The sequence below is a fragment of the Coregonus clupeaformis genome, chromosome 19 (assembly GCF_020615455.1).
Source record: "Coregonus clupeaformis isolate EN_2021a chromosome 19, ASM2061545v1, whole genome shotgun sequence".
Taxonomy (NCBI): Eukaryota; Metazoa; Chordata; class Actinopteri; order Salmoniformes; family Salmonidae; genus Coregonus; species Coregonus clupeaformis.
Genome location: NC_059210.1, coordinates 11,976,201 through 12,002,400, shown reverse-complemented (window position 1 = coordinate 12,002,400; position 26,200 = coordinate 11,976,201). Strand labels below are relative to the sequence as shown.

General features: G+C 44.5%; 1 protein-coding gene across 2 annotated transcripts in view; it reads right to left on the bottom strand.

The window, feature by feature from the left end:
- Positions 1-17,882, bottom strand: part of cry2 (cryptochrome circadian regulator 2) — a 30,984-nt gene extending 13,102 nt beyond the window's left edge. For both annotated transcript variants that reach the window (XM_041837000.2, XM_041837001.2), the window contains exons 1-2: positions 17,563-17,882; positions 3,605-3,713 (exon numbers count right to left, since the gene is read on the bottom strand). In XM_041837000.2, the coding sequence (XP_041692934.1) occupies positions 3,605-3,713; positions 17,563-17,720 (267 nt within the window). In that variant the 5' untranslated portion in view covers positions 17,721-17,882. The remainder of the gene's footprint in view (positions 1-3,604; positions 3,714-17,562) is intronic.
- Between the last annotated feature and the right edge of the window lie 8,318 nt (positions 17,883-26,200).

Here is a 26,200-nt window from a genome sequence, read left to right as displayed (position 1 = left end):
GCGTGCCCCTGGCTATCCGTGAATTTAAAAAAAGAAAATGGTGCCATCTGGTTTTGCTTAATATCAAATCACATTTTATTTGTCACATGCGCCGAATACAACAGGTGTAGACCTTACCGTGAAATGCTTACTTACAAGCCCTTAACCAACAACAATGCAGTTCAAGAAATAGAGTTAAGAAAATATTTACTAAATAAGCTAAAATATTTTGGCTGGTACCTTATTTACCTAACTATTCATACCCTTTGCTATGAGACTCAAAATGGAGCTCTGGTGCATCCGGTTTCCATTGATCATCCTTTAAATATTTCTACAACTTCATTGGAGTCTACCTGCTGTAAATTCAATTGATTGGACATGATTTGGAAAGGCACACACCTGTCTATATAAGGTCCCACAGTTGACAGTGCATGTCAGAGCAAAAACCAAGCCATGAGGTCGAAGGAATTAACTGTAGAGCTCCGAGACCGGATTGTGTCGAGGCACAGATCTGGGGAAGGGTACCAAAACATTTCTGCAGCATTGAAGGTCCACAAGAACACAGTGGCCTCCATCATTCTTAAATGGAAGAAGTTTGGAACCACCAAGACTCTTCCTAGAGCTGGCCACTCTGAGCAATCGGGGGAGAAGGGCCTTGGTCAGGGAGGTGACCAAGAACCCGATGGTCACTCTGACAGAGCTCCTCTGTAGAGATGGGATAACCTTCCAGAACGACAACCATCTCTGCAGCACTCCACCAATCAGGCCTTTATGGTAGAGTGGCCAGACGGAAGCCATTCCCCAGTAAAAGGCACATGACAGCCCGCTTGGAGTTTGCCAAAAGGCACCTAAAGGACTCTCAGACCGGCTCTGTCGTAGCCGGCCGTGACCGGGAGACCCATGGGGCGGCGCACAATTGGCCCAGTGTCGTCCAGGGTAGGGGAGGGAATGGCCGGATGTAGCTCAGTTGGTTGAGCATGGCGTTTGCAACGCCAGGGTTGTGGGTTCGATTCCCATGGGGGGCCAGTATGAAAAATATAAAAAAACCAGGCACCATCCCTACGGTGAAGCATGGTGGTGGCAGCATCATGCTGTGGGGATGTTTTTCAGCGGCAGGTACTGGGAGACTAGTCAGGATCGAGGGAAAGATGAACGGAGCAAAGTAGAGAGATCCTTGATGAAAACCTGCTCCAGAGCGCTCAGGACCTCAGACTGGGGCGAAGGTTCACCTTCCAACAGGACAATCACCCTAAGCACACAGCCAAGACAACGCAGGAGTGTCTTCGGGACAAGTCTCTGAATGTTCTTGAGTGGCCCAGCCAGAGCCCAGACCTGAAAATAGCTGTGCAGCGACGCTCCCCATCCAACCTGACAGAGCTTTAGAGGATCTGCAGAGAAGAATGGGAGAAACTCCCCAAATACAGGTGTGCCAAGCTTGTAGCGTCATACCCAAGAAGACTCAAGGCTGTAATTGCTGCCAAAGGCGTTTCAACAAAGTACTGAGTATAGGGTCTGAATTCTTATGTAAATGTGATATTTCAGTTAAATTTTTATACATTTGCAAACATTTCTAAAAACCTGTTTTTGCTTTGTCATTATGGGGTATTGTGTGTAGATTGATGAGGGAAAAAAACAATTTAACCCATTTTAGAATAAGGCTGTAACGTAACAAAATGTGTAAAAAGTCAAGGGGTCTGAATACTTTCCGAATCCACTATATGTGAAGAGTGTGTATGAAAGTGTAGCGTCAATACGCATTAGCGTGTGTGGGTAGAGTCAAGTGAGTGTGCATAGAGTCATTGCAAGAGAGTTAGTAAAAAAAAAAAAAGAGGGGCAATGCAAATAGACCGGATAGCCACTTGATTAACTGTTCAACAGTCTTATGGCTTGGGGGTAGAAGCTGTTCAGGAGCCTTATGGCTTGGGGGTAGAAGCTGTTCAGGAGCCTTATGGCTTGGGGGTAGAAGCTGTTCAGGAGCCTTTTGGTCCCAGACTCGGCACTCCGGTACCGCTTGCCGTGCGGTAGCAGAGAAAGCAGTCTATGACTTGGGTGGCTGGAGTCTTACAATATTTAGGGCCTTCCTCTGACACCACCTGGTATAGAGGTCCTGAATGGCAGGGAGCTCGGCCTCCGTGATGTACTGGGCCATACGCACTACACTCTGTAGCGCCTTACAGTAGGATGCCAAGCAGCTGTCATACCAAGCGGTGATGCAGCCAGTCAAGATGCTCTCAATGGTGCAGCTCTAGAACTTTGAGGATCTGAGGGCCCATTCCAAATCTTTTCAGCCTCCTGAGTCGGATGAGGCATTGTCGTGCCCTCTTCACAACTGGGTTGGTGTGTTTGGAACATGATAGGTCCTTAGTGATGTGGACACAGAGGAACTCGAAGCTCTCGACCCACTGCACTACAGCCCAGTCGATGTGAATGGGGTGTGCTCAGCCCTCCCTTTCCTGTAGTCCACGATCAACTCCAGGTTCCAGTTGCAGAGGGAGGTGTTCAGTTCCAGGGTCCTTAGCTTAATGATGAGTTTGGAAGGCAGTATGGTGTTAAACACGGAGCTGTAGTCAGTGAACAGCATTCTCACGTAGGTGTTCCTTTTGTCCAGGTGGGAAAAGGAAGCATGGAGTGCAATAGAGATCGTGTCATCTGTGGATCTGTTGGGGAGGTATGTGAATTGGAGTGGGTCCAGGGTGTCTGGGATGATGGTGTTGATGTGAGACATGACCAGCCTTTCAAAGCATTTCATGGCTATAGATGCGAGTGCTACAGGGCGATAGTCATTTAGACAGGTTACCTTGGCGTTCTTGGGCACAGAGACTATGGTGGTCTGCTTGAAATATGTAGGTATTACAGACTGGGTCAGGTAGAGGTTGAAAATGTCAGTGAAGACACTTGCCAGCTGGTCAGTGCATGCTATGGGTACGCATCCTGGTCACGTACACAGTCTAACAGATGTTATAGCAGGTGCAGCGAATGCTTGTGTTACTAGCTCCTAAATGTGCAGTAAAATGTCAAACAAGTACAGAAATAATCAAAAACTAGACAAAATAAATCTGTAGCTTAACTTTACAATAATGAGGGTAATATTATGTTATTCGTGGTCATATATTTTGTGACTGGAGATCAAAGGTGACCCGTCCAAAACAATGCAGCTCTGTCAGACACACGTTATCTAGGGTCGCACTAGCACAGGTGACACAATACTCACATTGCAGTATTACTCAAATGCATGGTGCTGTAGAATACTATTATGATAATCCGAATGAAGCCATACCATGGAGGATGTTCACTGCATTGCCCCATGATTCAAGGTGTAGTGAACCATCACAACTCAATACACCCACTGATTCCAGTCATTAAGGAGTAGTAGCCTCGTCTACATCACATCCAGGTAAGAAAAGACTTGGGTATTGACAAGGCTGGCAATGAGAGAATGAGATAGCTCAACTGTCTTGTGCTAAAGTACAGTAATACGTTTTGGCCAATATGTTTTTAAAAGTCACTGCTAGCAACTGTAGACATATGTGCTTTTGCTGTAGCCAATTCAATTAAAATGCTTACTACATAAACCAGTATAACCCAAAATCAAAGTTGTAGGGCTAAACGTCACTTGACACTGTACCTTAAAGAGACTGGGAAACACGTTGGCAGGTTGGCCACGCACCACAAACAGTCTAGAATTCAGCTTCCTCAAACTGCTGTCCAGGTCCTCCAAAGACTCCAGCAGAAACCTGCAGAAAGAAAGAATAACTCAACCAATCAACAAAATGTGAACATTTCTTTTAACAAGGAAATGTGTCACTGTTCCAGAGCTCTTAAGAAATCGAAACTTAGATAGGGCCGGGACGATACTATTGCGATACTCTTTAGTATCGTGGCAAGGAAACAAAACACAAATCGAATTTCACTTCTTTAGGAAAACAGCCCTAATGTTGGAAACTAATATAATTATGTTGTCATCCAGTCACATTTATTTATTTATTTTTCCAAGCTAAAGCACACAATATTTTAAAAATAGCATGTTTTTAAAGGAACAAATAGTTGTCTGCTTCGTGTTTTCATTATTGCCATGGATAAATTATAGCAATACTGGTATCGTCACGGCCCTAAACTTACACGCCTTTTTAGACTAACACAATGTGTGTTGCCAGCGCTGCCTTTCTTTAACATCAGATTTGGCTTTGGATGTGGTGACTGTTGACAGTGATAACCATATAGAAGGAAGAAATCTTGTGAGGAACTGGCTGAGCCCATCATCATCTGGTAGTCAGCCACAGCAGCATACATACAGTGGTTCTTCCTTTAAAAGTTGCGTCATACTGCAGCACAGCTTGCAGGGTGCTGTGTAATGGTATGGCATGTTAGAGTGCATGACGTCATATTATTTTACTGTCAGCCATTGTTGCCATTAGTGCTAGTTTGAACACCAGAGAGCATCTTTGAGAAGCTAAGTTACTGAAATGACATGGAGCTGTAGGCCTAAGTCCTGTTTACTGTAGCTGTTTTAGCCTAACTTACTTATTGGCATAAAGGCCCAGTTCAATATACAGTATATCAATCAATCATTCATTCATTCATTTGTGAATGTCATCACACAAGTCATCCATGTCTTTAAATACAGTCAAGCATTTTAGTTATAAAACGAAATAACAAAAGGACGCCTTGAATAATTAAACAATGAATAAACCCCAACATGTCGGCTAAAGCGATTGAATTCACGAATGCATTTGACCGTTTTTAATATTGGCTGTACAGACGAAACGTTTTTTTTGTTGTTGGTTAGAACAGACTATATGGGATTGATTATAATTTATTTTACAATTATTATAGTATTTGTTGTGCTGTTTATACTGTTAGATATGTAGCTTCATTAAATTGATTAATATTATGGTGTTTCTATTCCAAGAAAAACTAAAATGCATTTTACAGGAGCCCATGTAGGCCTCAGGGTTTCCATTAGGAAACTATGGCGCTGTCCAACGTGACCGGTCGGGACTAGGCCTAGGCTACTAACTGACTGCGAGTGAAGAGCAAAATAATCCTAACATTTCCACACCCTAATTGTAGGCTAACCAATACCCAAATGGAGATTCAGTGAAAATAAACATCTGATTGATTTATCAAGACCAGTCCCCATGCTTGTCTCAAAGCAGCGCGGAACGATGCTGAAATAGTTGACCACACGCAGGTAGGCCATTGCTTCAAACGTATTATAACAATTGGATGACTTTGTGTGTTTCAGTTAGCAACAATGTTGCCTTCATTAGCCTACTTAATTCCAGTGTCTGTCATTCAGTGATATTTATTCCCATAGTAATTCGTTATGGATCCATCCAGACGTGGTTTTTAGAGGGAGAGAAACCAAAAGCCCACCATGCCTATTTTTTGAAAAACGTCAGTCCACATGTCAAGTGTAATTGCGCCATTGTATTTACCCAAGTTCTCACTCAACTCCATTAATTTACGAAAAGATAGTCAATTTGCGCCACAGTTTAAACTACCGATAGATCAGCGTTCCAACTCCTCCTTGTGATAGTGTGGTGCAATGACAGAATGACGCAATTTACCACCATCTGCCACCATCTGCCACCATCTGCCACCATCTACCACCATCTACCACAAACGGTTGCGGCATAAGCTGGAAACTTTTAAAGGAAGAACCTTTTAGATGGGAGAATAGGCCCATATACAGTTCAACTTCAACAGGGTTTCCCCAATATTCATTTAGCAGTATTTAAAAAGAGTATATATATATACACACACTACCGTTCAAAAGTTTTGGGGTCACTTAGAAATGTCCTTGTTTTTGAAAGAACAGCAATTTTTTGGTCCATTAAAATAACATCAAATTGATCAGAAATACAGTGTTGACACTGTTAATGTTGTAAATGGCTAATGTAGCTGGAAACGGCTGATTTTTAATGGAATATCTACATAGGCGTACAGAGGCCCATTATCAGCAACATTCAGTCCTGTGTTCCAATGGCACGTTGTGTGTGCTAATCCAAGTTTATCATTTTAAAAAAAGGCTAGTTGATCATTGGAAAACCCTTCTGCAATTATGTTAGCACAGCTGAAAACTGGCCTTCTTGAGTATCTGAAGCATCAAATCAAATCAAATCAAATTTTATTGGTCACATGCGCCGAATACAACAAGTGCAGACATTACAGTGAAATGCTTACTTACAGCCCTTAACCAACAGTGCGTTTATTTTAAACAAAAAAAGTAAGAATAAAACAACAACAAAAAAAAAAAGTGTTGAGAAAAACAAAGAGCAGAAGTAAAATAAAGTGACAGTAGGGAGGCTATATATACAGGGGGTAACGGTGCAGAGTCAATGTGCGGGGGCACCGGCTAGTTGAGGTAGTTGAGGTAATATGTACATGTGGGTAGAGTTAAAGTGACTATGCATAAATACTTAACAGAGTAGCAGCAGCGTAAAAGGATGGGGTGGGGGGGCAGTGCAAATAGTCCGGGTAGCCATGATTAGCTGTTCAGGAGTCTTATGGCTTGTGGGTAGAAGCTGTTGAGAAGTCTTTTGGACCTAGACTTGGCACTCCGGTACCGCTTGCCGTGCGGTAGCAGAGAGAACAGTCTATGACTAGGGTGGCTGGAGTCTTTGACAATTTTGAGGGCCTTCCTCTGACACCGCCTGGTATAGAGGTCTTGGATGGCAGGGAGCTTTGCCCCAGTGATGTACTGGGCCGTACGCACTACCCTCTGTAGTGCCTTGCGGTCAGAGGCCAAGCAGTTGCCATACCAGGCGGTGATGCAACCAGTCAGGATGCTCTCGATGGTGCAGCTGTAGAATTTTTTTGAGGATCTGAGGACCCATGCCAAATCTTTTTAGTCTCCTGAGGGGGAATAGGCTTTGTCGTGCCCTCTTCACGACTGTCTTGGTGTGCTTGGACCATGATAGTTCGTTGGTGATGTGGACACCAAGGAACTTGAAGCTCTCAACCTGTTCCACTACAGCCCCGTCGATGAGAATGGGGGCGTGCTCAGTCCTCTTTTTTTCCTGTAGTCCACAATCATCTCCTTTGTCTTGGTCACGTTGAGGGAGAGGTTGTTGTCCTGGCACCACACGGCCAGATCTCTGACCTCCTCCCTATAGGCTGTCTCATCGTTGTCGGTGATCAGGCCTACCACTGTTGTGTCGTCGGCAAACTTAATGATGGTGTTGGAGTCGTGCCTGGCCATGCAGTCATGGGTGAACAGAGAGTACAGGAGGGGACTGAGCACGCACCCCTGAGGGGCCCCCGTGTTGAGGATCAGTGTGGCAGATGTGTTGTTACCTACCCTTACCACCTGGGGGCGGCCCGTCAGGAAGTCCAGGATCCAGTTGCAGAGGGAGGTGTTTAGTCCCAGGATCCTTAGCTTAGTGATGAGCTTAGAGGGCACTATGGTGTTGAATGCTGAGCTGTAGTCAATGAATAGCATTCTCACGTAGGTGTTCCTCTTGTCCAGGTGGGAAAGGGCAGTGTGGAGTGCGATAGAGATTGCATCATCTGTGGATCTGTTGGGGCGGTATGCAAATTGGAGTGGGTCTAGGGTTTCTGGGATTATGCTGTTGATGTGAGCCATGACCAGTCTTTCAAAGCACTTCATGGCTACAGACGTCAGTGCCACGGGTCGGTAGTCATTTAGGCAGGTTATCTTAGAGTTCTTGGGCACGGGGACTATGGTGGTCTGCTTGAAACATGTTGGTATTACAGACTCGGTCAGGGACATGTTGAAAATGTCAGTGAAGACACTTGCCAGTTGGTCAGCACATGCTCGGAGTACACGCCCTGGTAATCCGTCTGGCCCAGCGGCCTTGTGAATGTTGACTTGCTTAAAAGTCTTACTCACATCGGCTACGGAGAGCGTGATCACATAGTCGTCCGGAACAGCTGGTGCTCTCATGCATGCTTCAGTGTTGCTTGCCTCGAAGCGAGCATAGAAGTGGTTTAGCTCGTCTGGACAATCAGCAATTGTTGCTTTGATTACAGGCTCAAAATGGCCAGAAACAAAGAACTTTCTTCTGAAACTCGTCAGTCTATTCTTGTTCTGAGAAATGAAGGCTATTCCATGCGAGAAATTGCCAAGAAACTGAAGATCTCGTACAACGCTGTGTACTACACCCTCACAGAACAGTGCAAACTGGCTCTAACCGGAATAGAAAGAGGAGTGGGAGGCCCCGGTGCACAACTAAGCAAGAGGACAAATACATTAGTGTCTAGTTTGAGAAACAGGCGCCTCACAGGTCCTCAACTGGCAGCTTCATTAAATAGTACCCGCAAAACACCAGTCTCAACATCAACAGTGAAGAGGCGACTCCAGGATGCTGACCTTCTAGGCAGAGTTGCAAAGAAAAAGCCATTTCTCAGTCTGCCCATCTTAATCTTTTCTTTTTATTGGCCAGTCTGCGATATGGCTTTTTCTTTGCAACTCTGCCTAGAAGGTCAGCATCCGGTAGTCACCTCTTTACTGTTGACGTTGAGACTGGTGTTTTGCGGGTACTATTTAATGAAGCTGCCAGTTGAGGCTACAGGACAATAGGCAAGCAGCTTGGTGAGAATGCAAGTTCAAGATGACGGTCAATCACCCTCGGTCTGGGGCTCCATGCAAGATCTCACCTCGTGGGGCATCAATGATCATGAGGAAGGTGAGGGATCAGCCCAGAACTACACGGCAGGACCTGGTCAATGTCCTGAAGAGAGCTGGGACCACAGTCTCAAAGAAAACCATTAGTAACACACTACGCCGTCATGGATTAAAATCCTGCAGTGCACGCAAGGTCCCCCTGCTAAAGCCAGCGCATGTCCAGGCCCGTCTGAAGTTTGCCAATGACCATCTGGATGATCCAGCGGAGGAATGGGAGAAGGTCATGTGGTCTGATGAGACAAAAATAGAGCTTTTTGGTCTAAACTCCACTCGCTGTGTTTGGAGGAAGAAGAAGGATGAGTACAACCCCAAGAACACCATCCCAACCGTGAAGCATGGAGGTGGAAACATCATTCTTTGGAAATGCTTTTCTGCAAAGGGGACAGGACGACTGCACCGTATTGAGGGGAGGATGGATGGGGCCATGTATCGCGAGATCTTGGCCAACAACCTCCTTCCCTCATGATAAAAATTACAGACCTCTACATGCTTTGTAAGTAGGAAAACCTGCAAAATCGGCAGTGTATCAAATACTTGTTCTCCCCACTGTATATGTGTGTGTGTATATATATATATATATATATATATATATACACACACACACACATATACACACACACCTGTTCTGAAAGGCCCCAGAGTCTGCAACACTAAGCAAGGGGCACCACCAAGCAAGCAGCACCATGAAGACCAAGGAGCTCTCCAAACAGGTCAGGGACAAAGTTGTGGAGAAGTACAGATCAGGGTTGGGTTATAAAAAATTATCCGAAACTTTGAACGTCCCACGGAGTACCATTAAACCCATTATTAAAAAATTGAAAGAATATGGCACCACAACAAACCTGACAAGAGAGGGCCGCCCACCAAAACTCACAGACCAGGCAAGGAGGGCATTAATCAGAGGCAACAAAGAGACCAAAGATAACCCTGAAGGAGCTGCAAAGCTCCACAGCGGAGATTGGAGTATCTGTCCGTAGGACCACTTTAAGCCGTACACTCAACAGAGCTGGGCTTTATGGAAGTGTGGCCAGAAAAAAAGCCATTGCTTAAAGAAAAAAATAAGCAAACACGTTTGGTGTTCGCCAAAAGGCATGTGGGAGACTCCCCAAACATATGGAAGAAGGTACTCTGGTCAGATGAGACTAAAATTGAGCGTTTTGGCCATCAAGGAAAACGCTATGTCTGGTGCAAACCCAACACCTCTCATCACCCCGAGAACACCATCCCCACAGTGAAGCATGGTGGTGGCAGCATCATGCTGTGGGGATGTTTTTCATCAGCAGGAACTGGGAAACTGGTCAGAATTGAAGGAATGATGGATGGCGCTAAATACAGGGAAATTATTGAGGGAAACCTGTTTCAGTCTTCCAGAGATGAGACTGGGACGGAGGATGACCTTTCAGCAGGACAATGACCCTGAGCATACTGCTAAAGCAACACTCGAGTGGTTTAAGGGGAAACATTTAAATGTCTTGGAATGGCCTAGTCAAAGCCCAGACCTCAATCCAATTGAGAATCTGTGGTATGACTTAAAGATTGTTGTACACCAGCGGAACCCATCCAACTTGAAGGAGCTGAAGCAGTTTTGCCTTGAAGAATGGGCAAAAATCCCAGTGGCTAGATGTGCCAAGCTTATAGAGACATACCCCAAGAGACTTGCAGCTGTAATTGCTGCAAAAGGTGTCTCTACGAAGTATTGACTTTGGGGGGGTGAATAGTTATGCACGCTCAAGTTCTGTTTTGTCGTCTTATTTCTTATTTGTTTCACACAAAAAAATATTTTGCATCTTCAAAGTGGTAGGCATGTTGTGTAAATCAAATGATACAAACCCCCAAATTTTTTATTTTAATTCCAGGTTGTAAGGCAACAAAATAGGAAAATTGCCAAGGGGGGTGAATACTTTCGGAAGCCACTGTATTTTTTTCAACAGATGGCTTCCTGAAGCTGTTCGTTCGTTATGTCGATTATATCACACGTGCGCTGCACACATATAGCCTATAGATCAGTGGTCACCAACCGGTCTATCTTTAAGGCATTCCTAGTCGATCACCAAATATTTCTGTAGAAAAGCCAACCATAAAGGCTTGCGCTCCTTTTTTAATAATATTCACATTGCGCTGTTGGCGGTAGTTGCACTTGATTCAGCAGCCCTGCTCACCGGGTAGGCAAAGTGTTCCCATATTGAACCATTTCATTTGTCTGAAAAGACAAAGTCAGTCTGCCTGGCGGACCGGGAAATCTGTGGCTAAATCGAGTTTGACTACTGCGCTGGCCAATCGGATAGCTCAAATCACCGTTCCTACAGCTTCCACGACCCCAGCAAAGTTTGATACTAGCCTACGTGAGATTTCATAACTTGTAAAAACCTGATTAGAGAGAGACTGTCAAAGAATACAGCAAAGAGCTGCAGTTATGAGTTCATGTCTACATTTTTATTAAATAAATGTTTATTGGTCACATACACATATTTTGCAGATGTTATTGCGGGTGTAGCGAAATGCTTGTGTTCCTAGCTCCAACAGTGCAGTAGTATCTAACAATTCACAACAATACACAAATCTAAAAGTAAAAGAATGGAATAAAGAAATATATAAATATTAGGATGAGCAATGTCAGAGTGGCATTGACTAAAATACAGTAGAATAGAATACATATACATTTGAGATGAGTAAAGCAGTGTGTAAACATCATTAAAGTGACTAGTGTTCCATTATTAAAGTGGCCAGTGATTCCATGTCTATGTACATAGGGCAGCAGCCTCTAAGGAGCAGGGTTGAGTAGCCGGGTGGTAGCCGGCTAGTGATGGCTATTTAACAGTCTGATGGCCATGAGATAGAAGCTGTTTTTCAATCTCTCGGTCCCAGCTTTGACACACCTGTACTGACCTCGTCTTCTGGATGATAGCGTGGTGAACTGGCCGTTGCTCGGGTGGTTGATGTCCTTGATCTTTTTGGCCTTCCTGTGACATTTATTCAGCACCGTCACTGTTTTTATTCAACACTATTAAAAAACATGAAATGCGCTTCTCCCTACTTCCACTTGCACTGCAGCTGCAATTAATGAGTAGCCAAGTGTATCGATAGCAGCTCGTCGTGTCTATTTTAATACAGAGGAATATTTCACTTTCTCTGGTCATAGGAACATGAATTTGTGCAGATGCGGTGCGACATCAGGTGGAAGACTGTGTCCCGTCTCTCTGGTCAGTCTCACCAAAGGAAAGGAAGGAGAGAGCAGGGACCGTGAGAGGCGGACCCTCTGCTGAGACTAATGCAGTGTTCAAAACAACTGGGAACTAGGAAATCTCAGACTTCCGGCTTCAGTGCGTTCAAGAGATCCGACAGGGAAAAATAGTTTTTTATCGTCATCCAACTCGGAATTCCAAGTTGGAAACTCTGGCATCTTTCTAGAGCTCAGACTTTCTGACCTGAAGATCACTGACGTCATGATCTGACCTCGTCCCCCCCCCCCCGTCAACACCAACTGATCTATTTTGTTATCAAAGCTCGAGTTTTTAAATACAATATGGTCTGAGAAGAACAATATTGGCAGGCCAGGCATATAGTCAATATGCTGTGATAATGTCTGCCATTAGGCCTACTGCACAAACCTAATTTCTACAGAACTGTGATTATTACGTTAAATGATACATTTTTTAAGTCTGAGCGGTAGATCACAGCTTGATTTTTTACTGCGAAAGTGATCTTGACTTAGAAAAGGTTGGTGACCACTGCTATTGATAATCTGTTGTTTGCGAGAGCAAACAGCTGGTTGTGGTGTGGAGCGGAAAGTGGTTCAAAGTGTTGGTTAAATATGTGCGATGCGCAATTCAGTCAGTATTCAGTCAATAGTCTACCCTGAAAATCTGACATTTCCTCTAGGCTATTTTGTCCTTGAAAAGTAATTGAAGTTATGGTAGCCGATTTATAAGTTACTACTGCTCCAATATAATTATGTGATTTCATTTCTGATCATTTTTTATGAGAGATGTATGTAGGCTCTTTCGTTTGTTTCCCGCCGTTTCAATTGAAGGGTGTTGCGCTAGTCTGTTGTGCTTGTTGAGGTAAATAAAATGTTGGCTTCAACTTGATTTTCCATACAAAGCGTTCCATTACAAAGGGAACCCGTTTTTTGGTCACTTTCTCGTAAAAAATATTTTTAAAAAACTCTTCAACATCTCAAATGGCGAGTTCATGTGTTTGTGTCGGGAGCTGTGGCGAGAAGTGCTAGACATCTCTCTCCAATAGTGTGTACTGGCTACCGCCAAGTCCTGCATATTAATTATGTGAATAGTTTGCCCTTTGTTTGTCAATGTATTATCAACTGTTTCTCCTGTCTTGAATGAAGAGGTCATATTTTGCAATCTCTAGACTAGGCTCGCCTCCATCTTTTGTGTTGTGAAACCCTCCCTATGTTCTCCATCCAGTCAAAGACAGTACAGTATGTAGATAGGCTAAAACTGCTTCTCCAATAGAAATCCCCGATCACACATGAAGGCAATGTCATGGCGATGTTGGCTAGCTAAGCTCATGAGTAGAAATACGTTATGGGGTCAAACAGTCGTCTCGCCCCCGAACTGCGCATGTGCAGGCCGTCAAATCAAAGGCACTACTTCGATATAAAGTCGTTTTTGAAAAAAATAAAAATGTGTCAGTTTGTCACTTCCACAAGGTTGGAGTAATAACATTTTCAACTACTTAAGTCATTGGCTCGACTCTAGCTTGTGCCTCAAGATTTATCATACCCCAAACCCTGGCCTGGTCAGTTTGGTCTGTTTCGCAAGCGTTCCCGGTAGTCTCTGGGTTTAGAAATTCTGTGATCCAGTAGCGGAACTAGATTGCATGAAGACGACCGATGGCATAATGAAGTACGGCGTAATTAAATATGTCACGATGTAAACGTGCCTCGTACACAACGGTTGCTTCACACTGCATGTGTTCTGGCAGAAGTCCATTAATTTCATTGGGAGGCAATCCGCACCGCTGCAACTCAACTGCTGGACTAGGTGGCAGTGTGTGGCACTACATGCAGTGTGTCACATGCTTTGGATTTTTTTCCAACTTGTGGTTGCTAATGTGTATATGCCCGATATCTAGCCAGCATTTTCAGTACTTGATGCACGTGCTTCACTTTTCAACTAGCTAAAAGCTTGTTGGAGTCTGTGTGTGTACTTCCGTTTGTCACGAGTTGTAAATATTGAACGCATTGTCAATGGAGAAGTCCGCAATGCTACGTTGGGGGTGCCGCATTTTATGCCTCGATCACACCTACAGTGCCATTGCGTTTTGGTATACCAGAAGTACATTATACATCAAATTGTATGCGTAGACAGCTTGATGGTAGCAGAAGGTGAATGTTGAACTTTTGTTGCACACATATCCAGATGATGCTGCGTACCATTTTGCTCAATGAAACTGTAGGTGTGCTCGAGGCGCTACCATTTCTGTCAAGCCATCTACTCATACAATTTGATGCATACCTTTGATTAATGCAATGTACGCACCACACAGAACGCACTGCCTCTGCAACCCAATGCTGTAAGACAAATGCAGCGTTCCATTGGAGATGAATGTACTTCTGGTGTACCAAAACGCAATAACGATGTAGGCGTGATCAAGGCATAAAACGTGGCTCCCCAAAGTAGCGTTGCGGACTGCTCCATTGCCAATGAATGACTTCCGCCGGAACGTAAAGAGTTTGATGCATCTGGTGGACATGAGGCGTACCTAAGATGTACCTGCGCGCGGTGTTCAATTACGATAATGCCAGCAAGCAAAATATTTAAAACTAGATAGCTAAGTAGTTGTAAGCCCAACTCCTCTGTGGGACTAGATTGATGTGTGGGACCCATCTGTCTATCTCCTCATTTGAATTCCACGCTGTCACAGTCACTAGCCCATTTAAGCTTAATATCCTTGTCATCTATCGCCCTCCAGGTTCCCTTGGAGAGTTCATCAATGAGCTTGACGCCTTGATAAGTTCCTTTCCTGAGGATGGCTCACCCTTCACAGTCTTGGGGGATTTCAACCTCCCCACGTCTACATTTGACTCATTTCTCTCTGCCTCCTTCTTTCCACTCCTCTCCTCTTTTGACCTCACCCTCTCACCATCCCCCCCCACTCACAAGGCAGGCAATACGCTTGACTTCATCTTTACTAGATGTTGCTCTTCTACTAATCTCACTGCAACTCCCCTCCATGTCTCCGACCACTACTTTGTATCCTTTTCTCTCTCGCTCTCCTCCAACACTACTCACTCTGCCCCTACACAGATGGTAACGCGCCGCCGCAACCTTCGCTCTCTCTCTCCCACTACTCTCTCCTCTTCCATCCTATCATCTCTTCCCTCTGCTCAATCCTTCTCCCTCCAATCTCCTGATTCTGCCTCCTCAACCCTCCTCTCCTCCCTTTCTGCATCCTTTGACTCCCTGTGTCCCCTATCCTCCCGGCCGGCTCGGTCCTCCCCTCCAGCTCTGTGGCTTGATGACTCATTGCGAGCTCACAGAACAGAGCTCCGGGCAGCTGAGCGGAAATGGAAGAAAACTAAACTCCCTGCCGACCTGGAATCTTTTCACTCCCTCCTCTCTACATTTTCTTCATCTGTTTCTGCTGCTAAGGCCACTTTCTACCACTCTAAATTCCAAGCATCTGCCTCTAACCCTAGGAAGCTCTTTGCCACATTCTCCTCACTGCTGAATCCCCCCCCTCCTCCCTCTCTGTGGATGACTTTGTCAACCACTTTGAAAAAGAAGGTTGACGACATCCGATCCTCGTTTGTTAAGTCTAATGACACTGCTGGTCCTGCTCACACTGCCCTACCCTATGCTTTGACTTCTTTCTCCCCTCTCTCTCCAGATAAAATCTTGCGACTAGTGACTGCAGGCCGCCCAACAACCTGCCCGCTTGACCCCATCCCCTCCTCTCTTCTCCAGACCATCTCCGGTGACCTTCTCCCCTACCTCACCTCGCTGATCAACTCATCCTTGACCGCTGGCCATGTCCCTTCCGTCTTCAAGAGAGCGAGAGTTGCACCCCTTCTCAAAAAACCAACACTCGATCCCACTGATGTCAACAACTACAGACCAGTATCCCTTCTTTCTTTTCTTTCCAAAACTATTGAGCGTGCCGTCTTTAGCCAACTCTCTTGCAATCTCTCTCAGAATGACCTTCTTGATCCAAACCAGTCAGGTTTCAGGACTGGTCATTCAACTGAGACTGCTCTTCTCTGTGTCACGGAGGCTCTCCGCACTGCTAAAGCTAACTCTCTTTCCTCTGCTCTTGTCCTTCTAGACCCGTCTGCTGCCTTTGATACAGTGAACCATCAGATCCTCCTCTCCACCCTCTCCGAGCTGGGCATCTCCGGCGCGGCTCACTCCTGGATTGCGTCCTACCTGACCGGTCGCTCCTACCAAGTGGCGTGGCGAGAAGCTGTCTCCGCACCACGTGCTCTCACCACTGGTGTCCCCCAGGGCTCAGTTCTAGGCCCTCTCCTTTTCTCCCTATACACCAAGTCACTTGGCTCTGTCATATCCTCACATGGCCTCTCCTATCATTGCTACGCTGACGATACACAACTAATCTTCTCCTTTCCCCCTTCTGATAACCAGGTGGCGAATCGCATCTCTGCATGTCTGGCCGACATATCAGTATGGATGACGGATCACCACCTCAAGCTGAACCCTGGCAAGACGGAGCTGCTCTTCCTCCTGGGGAAGGACTGCCCGTTCCATGATCTCGCCATCACGGTTGACAACTCCGTTGTGTCCTCCTCCCAGAGTGCGAAGAGCCTTGGCGTGACCCTGGACAACACCCTGTCGTTCTCCGCCAACATCAAGGCGGTGACCCGATCCTGCAGGTTCATGCTCTACAACATTCGGAGAGTACGACCCTGCCTTACACAGGAAGCGGCACAGGTCCTAATCCAGGCACTTGTCATCTCCCGTCTGGATTACTGCAACTCGCTGTTGGCTGGGCTCCCTGCCTGTGCCATTAAACCCCTACAACTCATCCAGAATGCCGCAGCCCGTCTGGTGTTCAACCTTCCCAAGTTCTCTCACGTCACCCCCCCTCCTCCGCACACTCCACTGGCTTCCAGTTGAAGCTCGCATCCGTTACAAGACCATGGTGCTTGCCTATGGAGCAGTGAGGGGAACGGCACCTCCGTACCTTCAGGCTCTGATCAGTCCCTACACCCAGGCGAGGGCATAGCGTTCATCCACCTCTGGCCTGCTGGCTCCCCTTCCTCTGCGGAAGCATAGTTCCCGCTCAGCCCAGTCAAAGCTGTTCGCTGCTCTGGCACCCCAATGGTGGAACAAGCTCCCTCACGACGCCAGGACAGCGGAGTCACTCACCACCTTCCGGAGACATTTGAAACCCCACCTCTTTAAGGAACACCTGGGATAGGATAAAGTAATCCTTCTACCCCCCCAAAAAAAAAAAAAAAAAAAGTATAATTGTAAAGTGGTTATCCCACTGGCTATAGGGTGAATGCACCAATTTGTAGTCGCTCTGGATAAGAGCGTCTGCTAAATGACGTAAATGTGCCCTTGAGCAAGGCACTTAACCCTAATTGCTCCTGTAAGTCGCTCTGGATAAGAGCATCTGCTAAATGACTAAAATGTAAATGTAAATGTAATGTGTTCGTAGACCAATACTTTCAAGATACTTTATTCAGAGGTTTACGAAAAAAACATAGGTTGCTCCAGCTAACGTAGTCATAAACGGACTCGTGGAATAGGCCGGTCAATGAAGTGGTCATTCCAACACATAATGATAATTGTTCATGCTCCAATGTATGCAATGTGCAGTCAGTGAACTTCACCAGCAATCATGCATGTCTCTTTTTACAACAGTGTTAATTCACAATTGTCTTTATACAGCTATGATTTCATAAAGTTACAGCTAGTCGTTTTAGTCATGTGTACATTGATACTAACCTCCATCTGTTGATACCGACGTTGGCGGACCCAGCAAACCACGGATCCAAAATATAAACACATCGCACAGTGTCAGCGCCATTTAGAGCTTCCTGTAAAGCGGGATTATCGTGTAAACGCAGTCCCTTCCGAAACCAATGCACTGAATTCACAACCATGATTACAAGTTAGTCCATAGTAATACCAAAAACGACAAGATAAATCCTAAAATGTCTTCATTTTACGATGTAACAGACACGCGTTGAGTCTTCCAAGTTCGAGACCTGTCAACAACAGCACGAAATGCGGAATAGACGGATCAAAAGCACCACTACGTAACCACTTTCTTCTTCTCTCTTCCTCCATTGGCCAGAGAATGACCGTTCAGCTCAGCGTCAATTGGTTGCTTCGCACGTGTTATACCAGAATGCCACGTTTTCTGAAAGTGGAACCCTTCTTATTATAGCTCAATGAGTGGAACACAGATAGAAGAAGGAGCGTTAGTTATAATTGTTAAATTCTAATAGTTTTTTGTTGATGTTGTTTTTGTCTTCTCACTTTTGTTTATTGTTTATTTCACTTGCTTTGGCAATGTAAACACATGTTTGAATTGAATATAACAGAGAGAAAGAGGTGAAGCGAGAGAGATAACTGGGCCCAAAATCTGTCTTCTCCAGCAGGTGGCATTTTTGTTGTTGTTTTTCGTTCACCAAGTGAAGAGGTTAATGAGAGAGTGTCGAATTTGGTTAACAACCAAATGTATGGCTTATTTTCTACGTGTGGCTTAATTGTTCGAATATACGTTTCGTAATGCTTAAAGTTGTTACGAGTGTGCTGATATAAGTAGGACACGTGACATCCCGGAAACTTTGGAAAAACAACAACACTTTATATTGGAGTTGTGCCTGGCATTCACACGCGTATCTGCCCTTTCATTGGCTAGAATTGTCCCACCTGATCTTGCCTCCTCCCGACTGCCTTCCATTTTTGAAGACATTTATTTTCATGGTTAGAGCCGCCACTTGAGTATCTTTCGGATCAATATAATGGATAATCTGTAGATATAAAAAATATTTGAGTGGAAGCTGTTCTGTAATGTAGTTAGTAGATTGAAAGAGTGTTTGCCCTAACATTGATTTAAGATCAGCGCCCAATGTCTCATGTCTCAGATTTTAGCAGTGAGTGTAATCCAACATCTAACAGCTCTTGGACCAGTTATTATGGAAACAATTTACAGTACTCGTATTTTGTCAGTCGATCACAGTCCTGTGCTGTGGTAACGTTGCAGGGTTATAGATGAACAATAAGCAATGGAAGCAACTGAAGGTATCCACCGATGTACTCTTAAAGGTTACCATTCATGTGTCTGCTTAGTGATCTGTGCATTGACCTACATTACGTCAAGTATTTAGACCAAAAATGAACTGAACCAGAGAAGGGCGGCCTGAACCCTAGCGGAATAGTCTGAACCTGCCCTGGCAAAAAGTTTTCAATGTGAAGTCTATACTACCCTCTAGTGGTGAGTTATATTAATTGCAGAACGTTTCAATACAGAAAGATAAAATCACTTCTTTTTTTGCCACGTGCGCCGAATACAACAGGTGTAGATATTACAGTGAATGCTTACTTACAAGCCCTTAACCAACAATGCAGTAAAAAAAATAATGTAAAATTAAAAAGTGTTAATTAAGAAAAATAAAACGTGGGTAGAGTTAAAGTGACTATGCATAAATAGTAAACAGAGTAGCAGCAGCGTAAAATAGGGGGATGAGATGGGGTGGGGTGGGGGGGGGCAGTGCAAATAGTCCGGGTAGCCATGATTAGCTGTTCAGGAGTCTTATGGCTTGGGGGTAGAAGCTGTTGAGAAGCCTTTTGGACCTAGACTTGGCGCTCCGGTACCGCTTGCCGTGCGGTAGCAGAGAACAGTCTATGGACTAGGGTGGCTTGAGTCTTTGACCATTTTTAGGGCCTTCCTCTGACACCGCCTGGTATAGATGTCCTGGATGGCAGGAAGCAGGTGGTGATGCAACTAGTCAGGATGCTCTCGATGGTGCAGCTGTATAACTTTTTGAGGATCTGAGGACCCATGCCAAATCTTTTCAGTCTCCTGAGGGGGAATAGGTTTTGTCGTGCCCTCTTCACGACTGTCTTGGTGTGTTTGGACCATGATAGTTCGTTGGTGATGTGGACACCAAGGAACTTGAAGCTCTCAACCTGTTCCACTACAGCCCCGTCGATGAGAATGGGGGCGTGCTCAGTCTTCTTTTTTTTCCTGTAGTCCACAATCATCTTTGTCTTGATCACGTTGAGGGAGAGGTTGTTATCCTGGCACCACACGGCCAGGTCTCTGACCTCCTCCCTATAGGCTGTCTCATCGTTGTCAATGATCAGGCCTACCACTGTTGTGTCGTCGGCAAACTTAATGATGGTGTTGGAGTCGTGCCTGGCCATGCAGTCATGGGTGAACAGGGAGTACAGGAGGGGACTGAGCACGCACCCTTGAGGGGCCCCCGTGTTGAGGATCAGTGTGGCAGACGTGTTGTTACCTACTCTTATCTCAGATGTACAAGTGCATTCCTTTCTTATATCTGACCTCACAAGCTAAGGGGAGTTTTCTTTTCAGCCTTGGGGAAAATATGATTTTTAATCAGTCTTATATGGCCCAAAGTATGTAATCATGTGGAGAATGGAACCCCACAAAATATCCACCCTCATCCATGACCAAAATGAGAAAATACAATTTTGAGTTCATTATTCAGATCACATCAAGAGAGAGTATGATGGAGACATTTACAGTTACAGTATTTTGATTTCAGGTGTGAGACGCTTTAACCACCAGGTGGTATGTTTATCCAAGTTATGTTAGAGAACAGCTTCTCACTCTCTCTCTCTATATCTCCATCTCCAACTCTCTCTCTCTCTCTCTCTCTCTCTCTCTCTCTCTCTCTCTCTCTCTCTCTCTCTCTCTCTCTCTCTCTGTGTGTGTGTGTGATGGTTGGGCAGAGCTTCACACAGAAAGATCTAACAGATGTAGCAGCATTGAGGTGCTGATCTAACTTCACATCCTGTTTTTCTGCAGCATGCCAATGTGAGCCTTCTGCAAGGGAAAGATATGGCTTATGATTTATCATCAGGATTGGTAGAATGACAAAGACTGACTTATATTAGCCCCATAAGAAAGGTGTGCATTCATGATCTACTAATGTACGAACACACACATCTATCACAAATAGGAAACTGTAGAACATTTGTTTTTTACTTGTCTGGAGCTGAAATCTACCAATCATTCTCCCCCACTGTAAATTACATTTACGTTCAGTAAAGTACTGTGGGCCTAACTTATCCTTTAGGTGGTGCTATAACCATTTATTATGATGGACCCCATAGGCCCCATTTAAGGATCCTCTTTTGAGGACAGTCCCTCAGGAATACATTGTATTATGAACAATGAACCAGAGCATGCTGCTTATCATCACTGTTTAAAAACGGAAGCTTGATGTGAAAAGGATGCATCAAACTATCAATCAAATGTATTAAGTTTAGGTTTGAATTTGTGTTTATCTTTGAAGTATATTTTATTTGTGTCTATTTTTATGAATTGCAGGATGATCTCAGGTCTCTGTGCATGCAGGAAGATTTCAGATGACCTTGTATTTGAAACTTTACCGCTTTATTTTTTTCTTCTAACTATTTCAACTATCTGGGATGATGACATCTCTTCAATAATTGTGTTAATCCCTCAATTTCGGTAATCCTTTTTTAATGCATTGGGGCCATATCAAGAGTGAACAGAAAGTACAGTATCTTTCAATGCATGCTAACACTGTGATTCCTCTAATCTCTCTAAAATTGACCAAGTGGAGAATGAATTGTATACAGTAACAACCTCAGTCTCTGCTATGTAAATCTCTTTTTAATACGAAAAAAATAAATAAAATAGTTATCACATCTTGAACCGTAGGATGTTATAAAATGTTGACTGTGCCATTTTCCTACACTTCTAACTGGGAGACATTTGAGGGATATTGATCATATTCCGTCGCTACAGTGAGGGAAAAAAGTATTTGATCCCCTGCTGATTTTGTACGTTTGCCCACTGACAAAGAAATGATCAGTCTATAATTTTAATGGTAGGTTTATTTGAACAGTGAGAGACAGAATAACAACAAACAGTGAGAGACAGAATAAATAAAAAAAATCCAGAAAAACACATGTCAAAAATGTTATAATTTGATTTGCATTTTAATGAGGGAAATAAGTATTATACCCCTCTGCAAAACATGACTTAGTACTTGGTGGCAAAACCCTTTTTGGCAATCACAGAGGTCAGACGTTTCTTGTAGTTGGCCACCAGGTTTGCACACATCTCAGGAGGGATTTTGTTCCACTCCTCTTTGCAGATTTTCTCCAAGTCATTAAGGTTTCGAGGCTGACATTTGGCAACTCGAACCTTCAGCTCCCTCCACAGATTTTCTATGGGATTAAGGTCTGGAGACTGGCTAGGCCACTCCAGGACCTTAATGTGCTTCTTCTTGAGCCACTCCTTTGTTGCCTTGGCCGTGTGTTTTGGGTCATTGTCATGCTGGAATACCCATCCACGACCCATTTTCAATGCCCTGGCCGAGGGAAGGAGGTTCTCACCCAAGATTTGATGGTACATGGCCCCGTCCATCGTCCCTTTGATGCGGTGAAGTTGTCATGTCCCCTTAGCAGAAAAACACCCCCAAAGCATAATGTTTCCACCTCCATGTTTGACGGTGGGGATGGTGTTCTTGGGGTCATAGGCAGCATTCCTCCTCCTCCAAACACGGCGAGTTGAGTTGATGCCAAAGAGCTCGATTTTGGTCTCATCTGACCACAACACTTTCACCCAATTCTCCTCTGAATCATTCAGATGTTCATTGGCATACTTCAGATTGCCCTGTATATGTGCTTTCTTGAGCAGGGGGACCTTGCGGGCGCTGCAGGATTTTAGTCCTTCACGGCGTAGTGTGTTACCAATTGTTTTCTTGGTGACTATGGTCCCAGCTGCCTTGAGATCATTGACAAGATCCTCCCGTGTAGTTCTGGGCTGATTCCTCACCGTTCTCATGATCATTGCAACTCCACGAGGTGAGATCTTGCATGGAGCCCCAGGCCGAGGGGAGATTGACAGTTCTTTTGTGTTTCTTCCATTTGCGAATAATCGCACCAACTGTTGTCACCTTCTCACCAAGCTGCTTGGCGATGGTCTTGTAGCCCATTCCAGCCTTGTGTAGGTCTACAATCTTGTCCCTGACATCCTTGGAGAGCTCTTTGGTCTTGGCCATGGTGGAGAGTTTGGAATCTGATTGATTGATTGCTTCTGTGGACAGGTGTCTTTTATACAGGTAACAAACTGAGATTAGGAGCACTCCCTTTAAGAGTGTGCTCCTAATCTCAGCTCGTTACCTGTATAAAAGACACCTGGGAGCCAGAAATCTTTCTGATTGAGAGGGGGTCAAATACTTATTTCCCTCATTAAAATGCAAATCAATTTATAACATTTTTGACATGCGTTTTTCTGGATTTTGTTGTTGTTATTCTGTCTCTCACTGTTCAAATAAACCTACCATTAAAATTATAGACTTATCCTTTCTTTGTCAGTGGGCAAACGTACAAAATCAGCAGGGGATCAAATACTTTTTTCCCTCACTGTATATTCCTCCCACCTATTCCTCCCACTTGAACTAATGATATATTCCACAGTGGAATGTGATAAATAGCTTGTCTTATAAAGATAGGAAATCAGGCAGTCTTCTTATTTCTGTAACACAGTTATTTTAATCAGAGCAGCTAAACGCTCTGTGATTTAAACTTGATTTCACAGAAGCTGGAGCTAATGACATTTGGAATTTGATCTGGGATGTGATTACATTATCTAATGGTAAATGTAACACCTCTGAACACCTCAATGAAAGGCACAGCATCTACCGATGACGCTTATGGTACCTTTGAGTTTATGGTACCTTTGGGGTTACATTTGGGCTGCCTGATATGACAAGATAATCATATGTGTTAGATACAATTTGTGTCTAAGAATTCAGTAATATTCAGCGAATGGTGCATTTGGGTAGTCTTTTTTAATGTATTTTTTTATGTAACAAATCTGTGTGGGAGGAATATTGCAAGCCTTTGCCTGCATTAAGCATGTTTTGATTGTTCCTTTTGTGAGACTATCTACTGTAGATCAAAGAGTAGGATCTCTGCAGGAAAATCACTGATGAAAATCACATATTATATATTATAAACTGGGTCATTATTGCTTAATTATATTATGCATAATGTGATTTAATAACAAGATACAGTTATATGATAGAATATTGACCTTGAATTTCACACCTTAAAGAATCCTATTAATACTTCCAGAACTACTTGAAGACCACTTTAAGTTTTCAGAATCCTATGAATACTTCCAGAACTACCTGAAGGCCACTTTAAGTTGCCTCCAATTCACCTCCTCCCAGGACCTTCTCCTTGTGGGAGAACAGGTGTTAGTGTGGACATGAAGCTAGGGTTAGGGTTGTGGTTGTAGTTGAGGCTAGGGTTAGGGTTGTGGTTGAGGCGAGGGTTAGGGTTGAACCGGGATGTGGATATGAAGTTAGGGTTGTGGTTGAGGCGAGGGTTAGGGTTGAACCGGGATGTGGATATGAAGTTAGGGTTGTGGTTGAGGCGAGGGTTAGGGTTGAACCGGGATGTGGATATGAAATTAGGGTTGTAGTTGAGGCTAGGGTTAGGGTTGAACAGGGATGTGGATATGAAGCTAGGGTTAGGGTTGTGGTTGTGGTTGAGGCTAGGGTTGAACAGGGATGTGGCTATGAAGCTAGGGTTAAGGGTTGTAGTTGAGGCGAGGGTTGAACAGGGATGTGGATATGAAGCTAGGGTTAAGGGTTGTAGTTGAGGCTAGGGTTAGGGTTGAACAGGGATGTGGATATGAAGCTAGGGTTAAGGGTTGTAGTTGAGGCTAGGGTTAGGGTTGAACCGGGATGTGGATATGAAGCTAGGGTTAAGGGTTGTAGTTGAGGCTAGGGTTTGGGTTGAACAGGGATGTGGATATGAAGCTAGGGTTAAGGGTTGTAGTTGAGGCTAGGGTTAGGGTTGAACCGGGATGTGGATATGAAGCTAGGGTTAAGGGTTGTAGTTGAGGCTAGGGTTAGGGTTGAACCGGGATGTGGATATGAAGCTAGGGTTAAGGGTTGTAGTTGAGGCTAGGGTTAGGGTTGAACAGGGATGTGGCTATGAAGCTAGGGTTAAGGGTTGTAGTTGAGGCTAGGGTTAGGGTTGAACCGGGATGTGGATATGAAGCTAGGGTTAAGGGTTGTAGTTGAGGGTTAGGGTTGAACCGGGATGTGGCTATGAAGCTAGGGTTAGGGTTGTGGTTGTGGTTGAGGCTAGGGTTGAACAGGGATGTGGATATGAAGCTAGGGTTAAGGGTTGTAGTTGAGGCTAGGGTTAGGGTTGTGGTTGAGGCGAGGGTTAGGGTTGAACAGGGATGTGGATATGAAGCTAGGGTTAAGGGTTGTAGTTGAGGCTAGGGTTAGGGTTGAACAGGGATGTGGATATGAAGCTAGGGTTAAGGGTTGTAGTTGAGGCTAGGGTTAAGGGTTGTAGTTGAGGCGAGGGTTAGGGTTGTAGTTGAGGCTAGGGTTAAGGGTTGTAGATGAGGCTAGGGTTAGGGTTGTGGTTGTGGTTGAGGCTAGGGTTGAACAGGGATGTGGCTATGAAGCTAGGGTTAGGGTTGTAGTTGAGGCTAGGGTTAGGGTTGAACCGGGATGTGGCTATGAAGCTAGGGTTAAGGGTTGTAGTTGAGGCTAGGGTTAGGTTTGAACCGGGATGTGGCTATGAAGCTAGGGTTAAGGGTTGTAGTTGAGGCGAGGGTTAGGGTTGAACCGGGATGTGGCTATGAAGCTAGGGTTAAGGGTTGTAGTTGAGGCGAGGGTTAGGGTTGTAGTTGAGGTTAGGGTTGAACAGGGATGTGGCTATGAAGCTAGGGTTAAGGGTTGTAGTTGAGGCTAGGGTTAGGGTTGTAGTTGAGGTTAGGGTTGAACCGGGATGTGGCTATGAAGCTAGGGTTAAGGGTTGTAGTTGAGGCTAGGGTTAGGGTTGAACAGGGATGTGGATATGAAGGCTGATAGTAAAGATCAAGTAACAGTCTTATTACCATGTTTTTTTCCCAGTAAACAGGGACAGTTTAAGGTGATAAGGTCCTCTGTGAGTACCAACCAGCATCTCTTTAAGCAGATATTAGTGGGCTAGAGTGAGGTGAGTAACCAAGACAACAGAGAAAGTCATTATGTTAGGTGCCTTGGCAGTATGATTACTTTTTCCTTTCTGGCAGTAGCAAGTGGCGACATATTGGTCACAGAACGCTGTCCAAGAAAATACCCCACTGCTCCTTTTAACACTGTGGAAAAATGTCCAAAGTAAACCTTTCAAAGCTAGTCTTTGAATTGGCAATAGAATAGCACATTGGAAAGTCGAAGGGTTTGATGTACAGTGGCTTGCGAAAGTACTATTTTGTTGGCTTACAACCTGGAATTAAAATAGATTTTTGGGGGGATTGTATCATTTGATTTACACAACATGCCTACCACTTTGAAGATGCAAAATATTTTTTTGTGTGAAACAAATAAGAAATAAG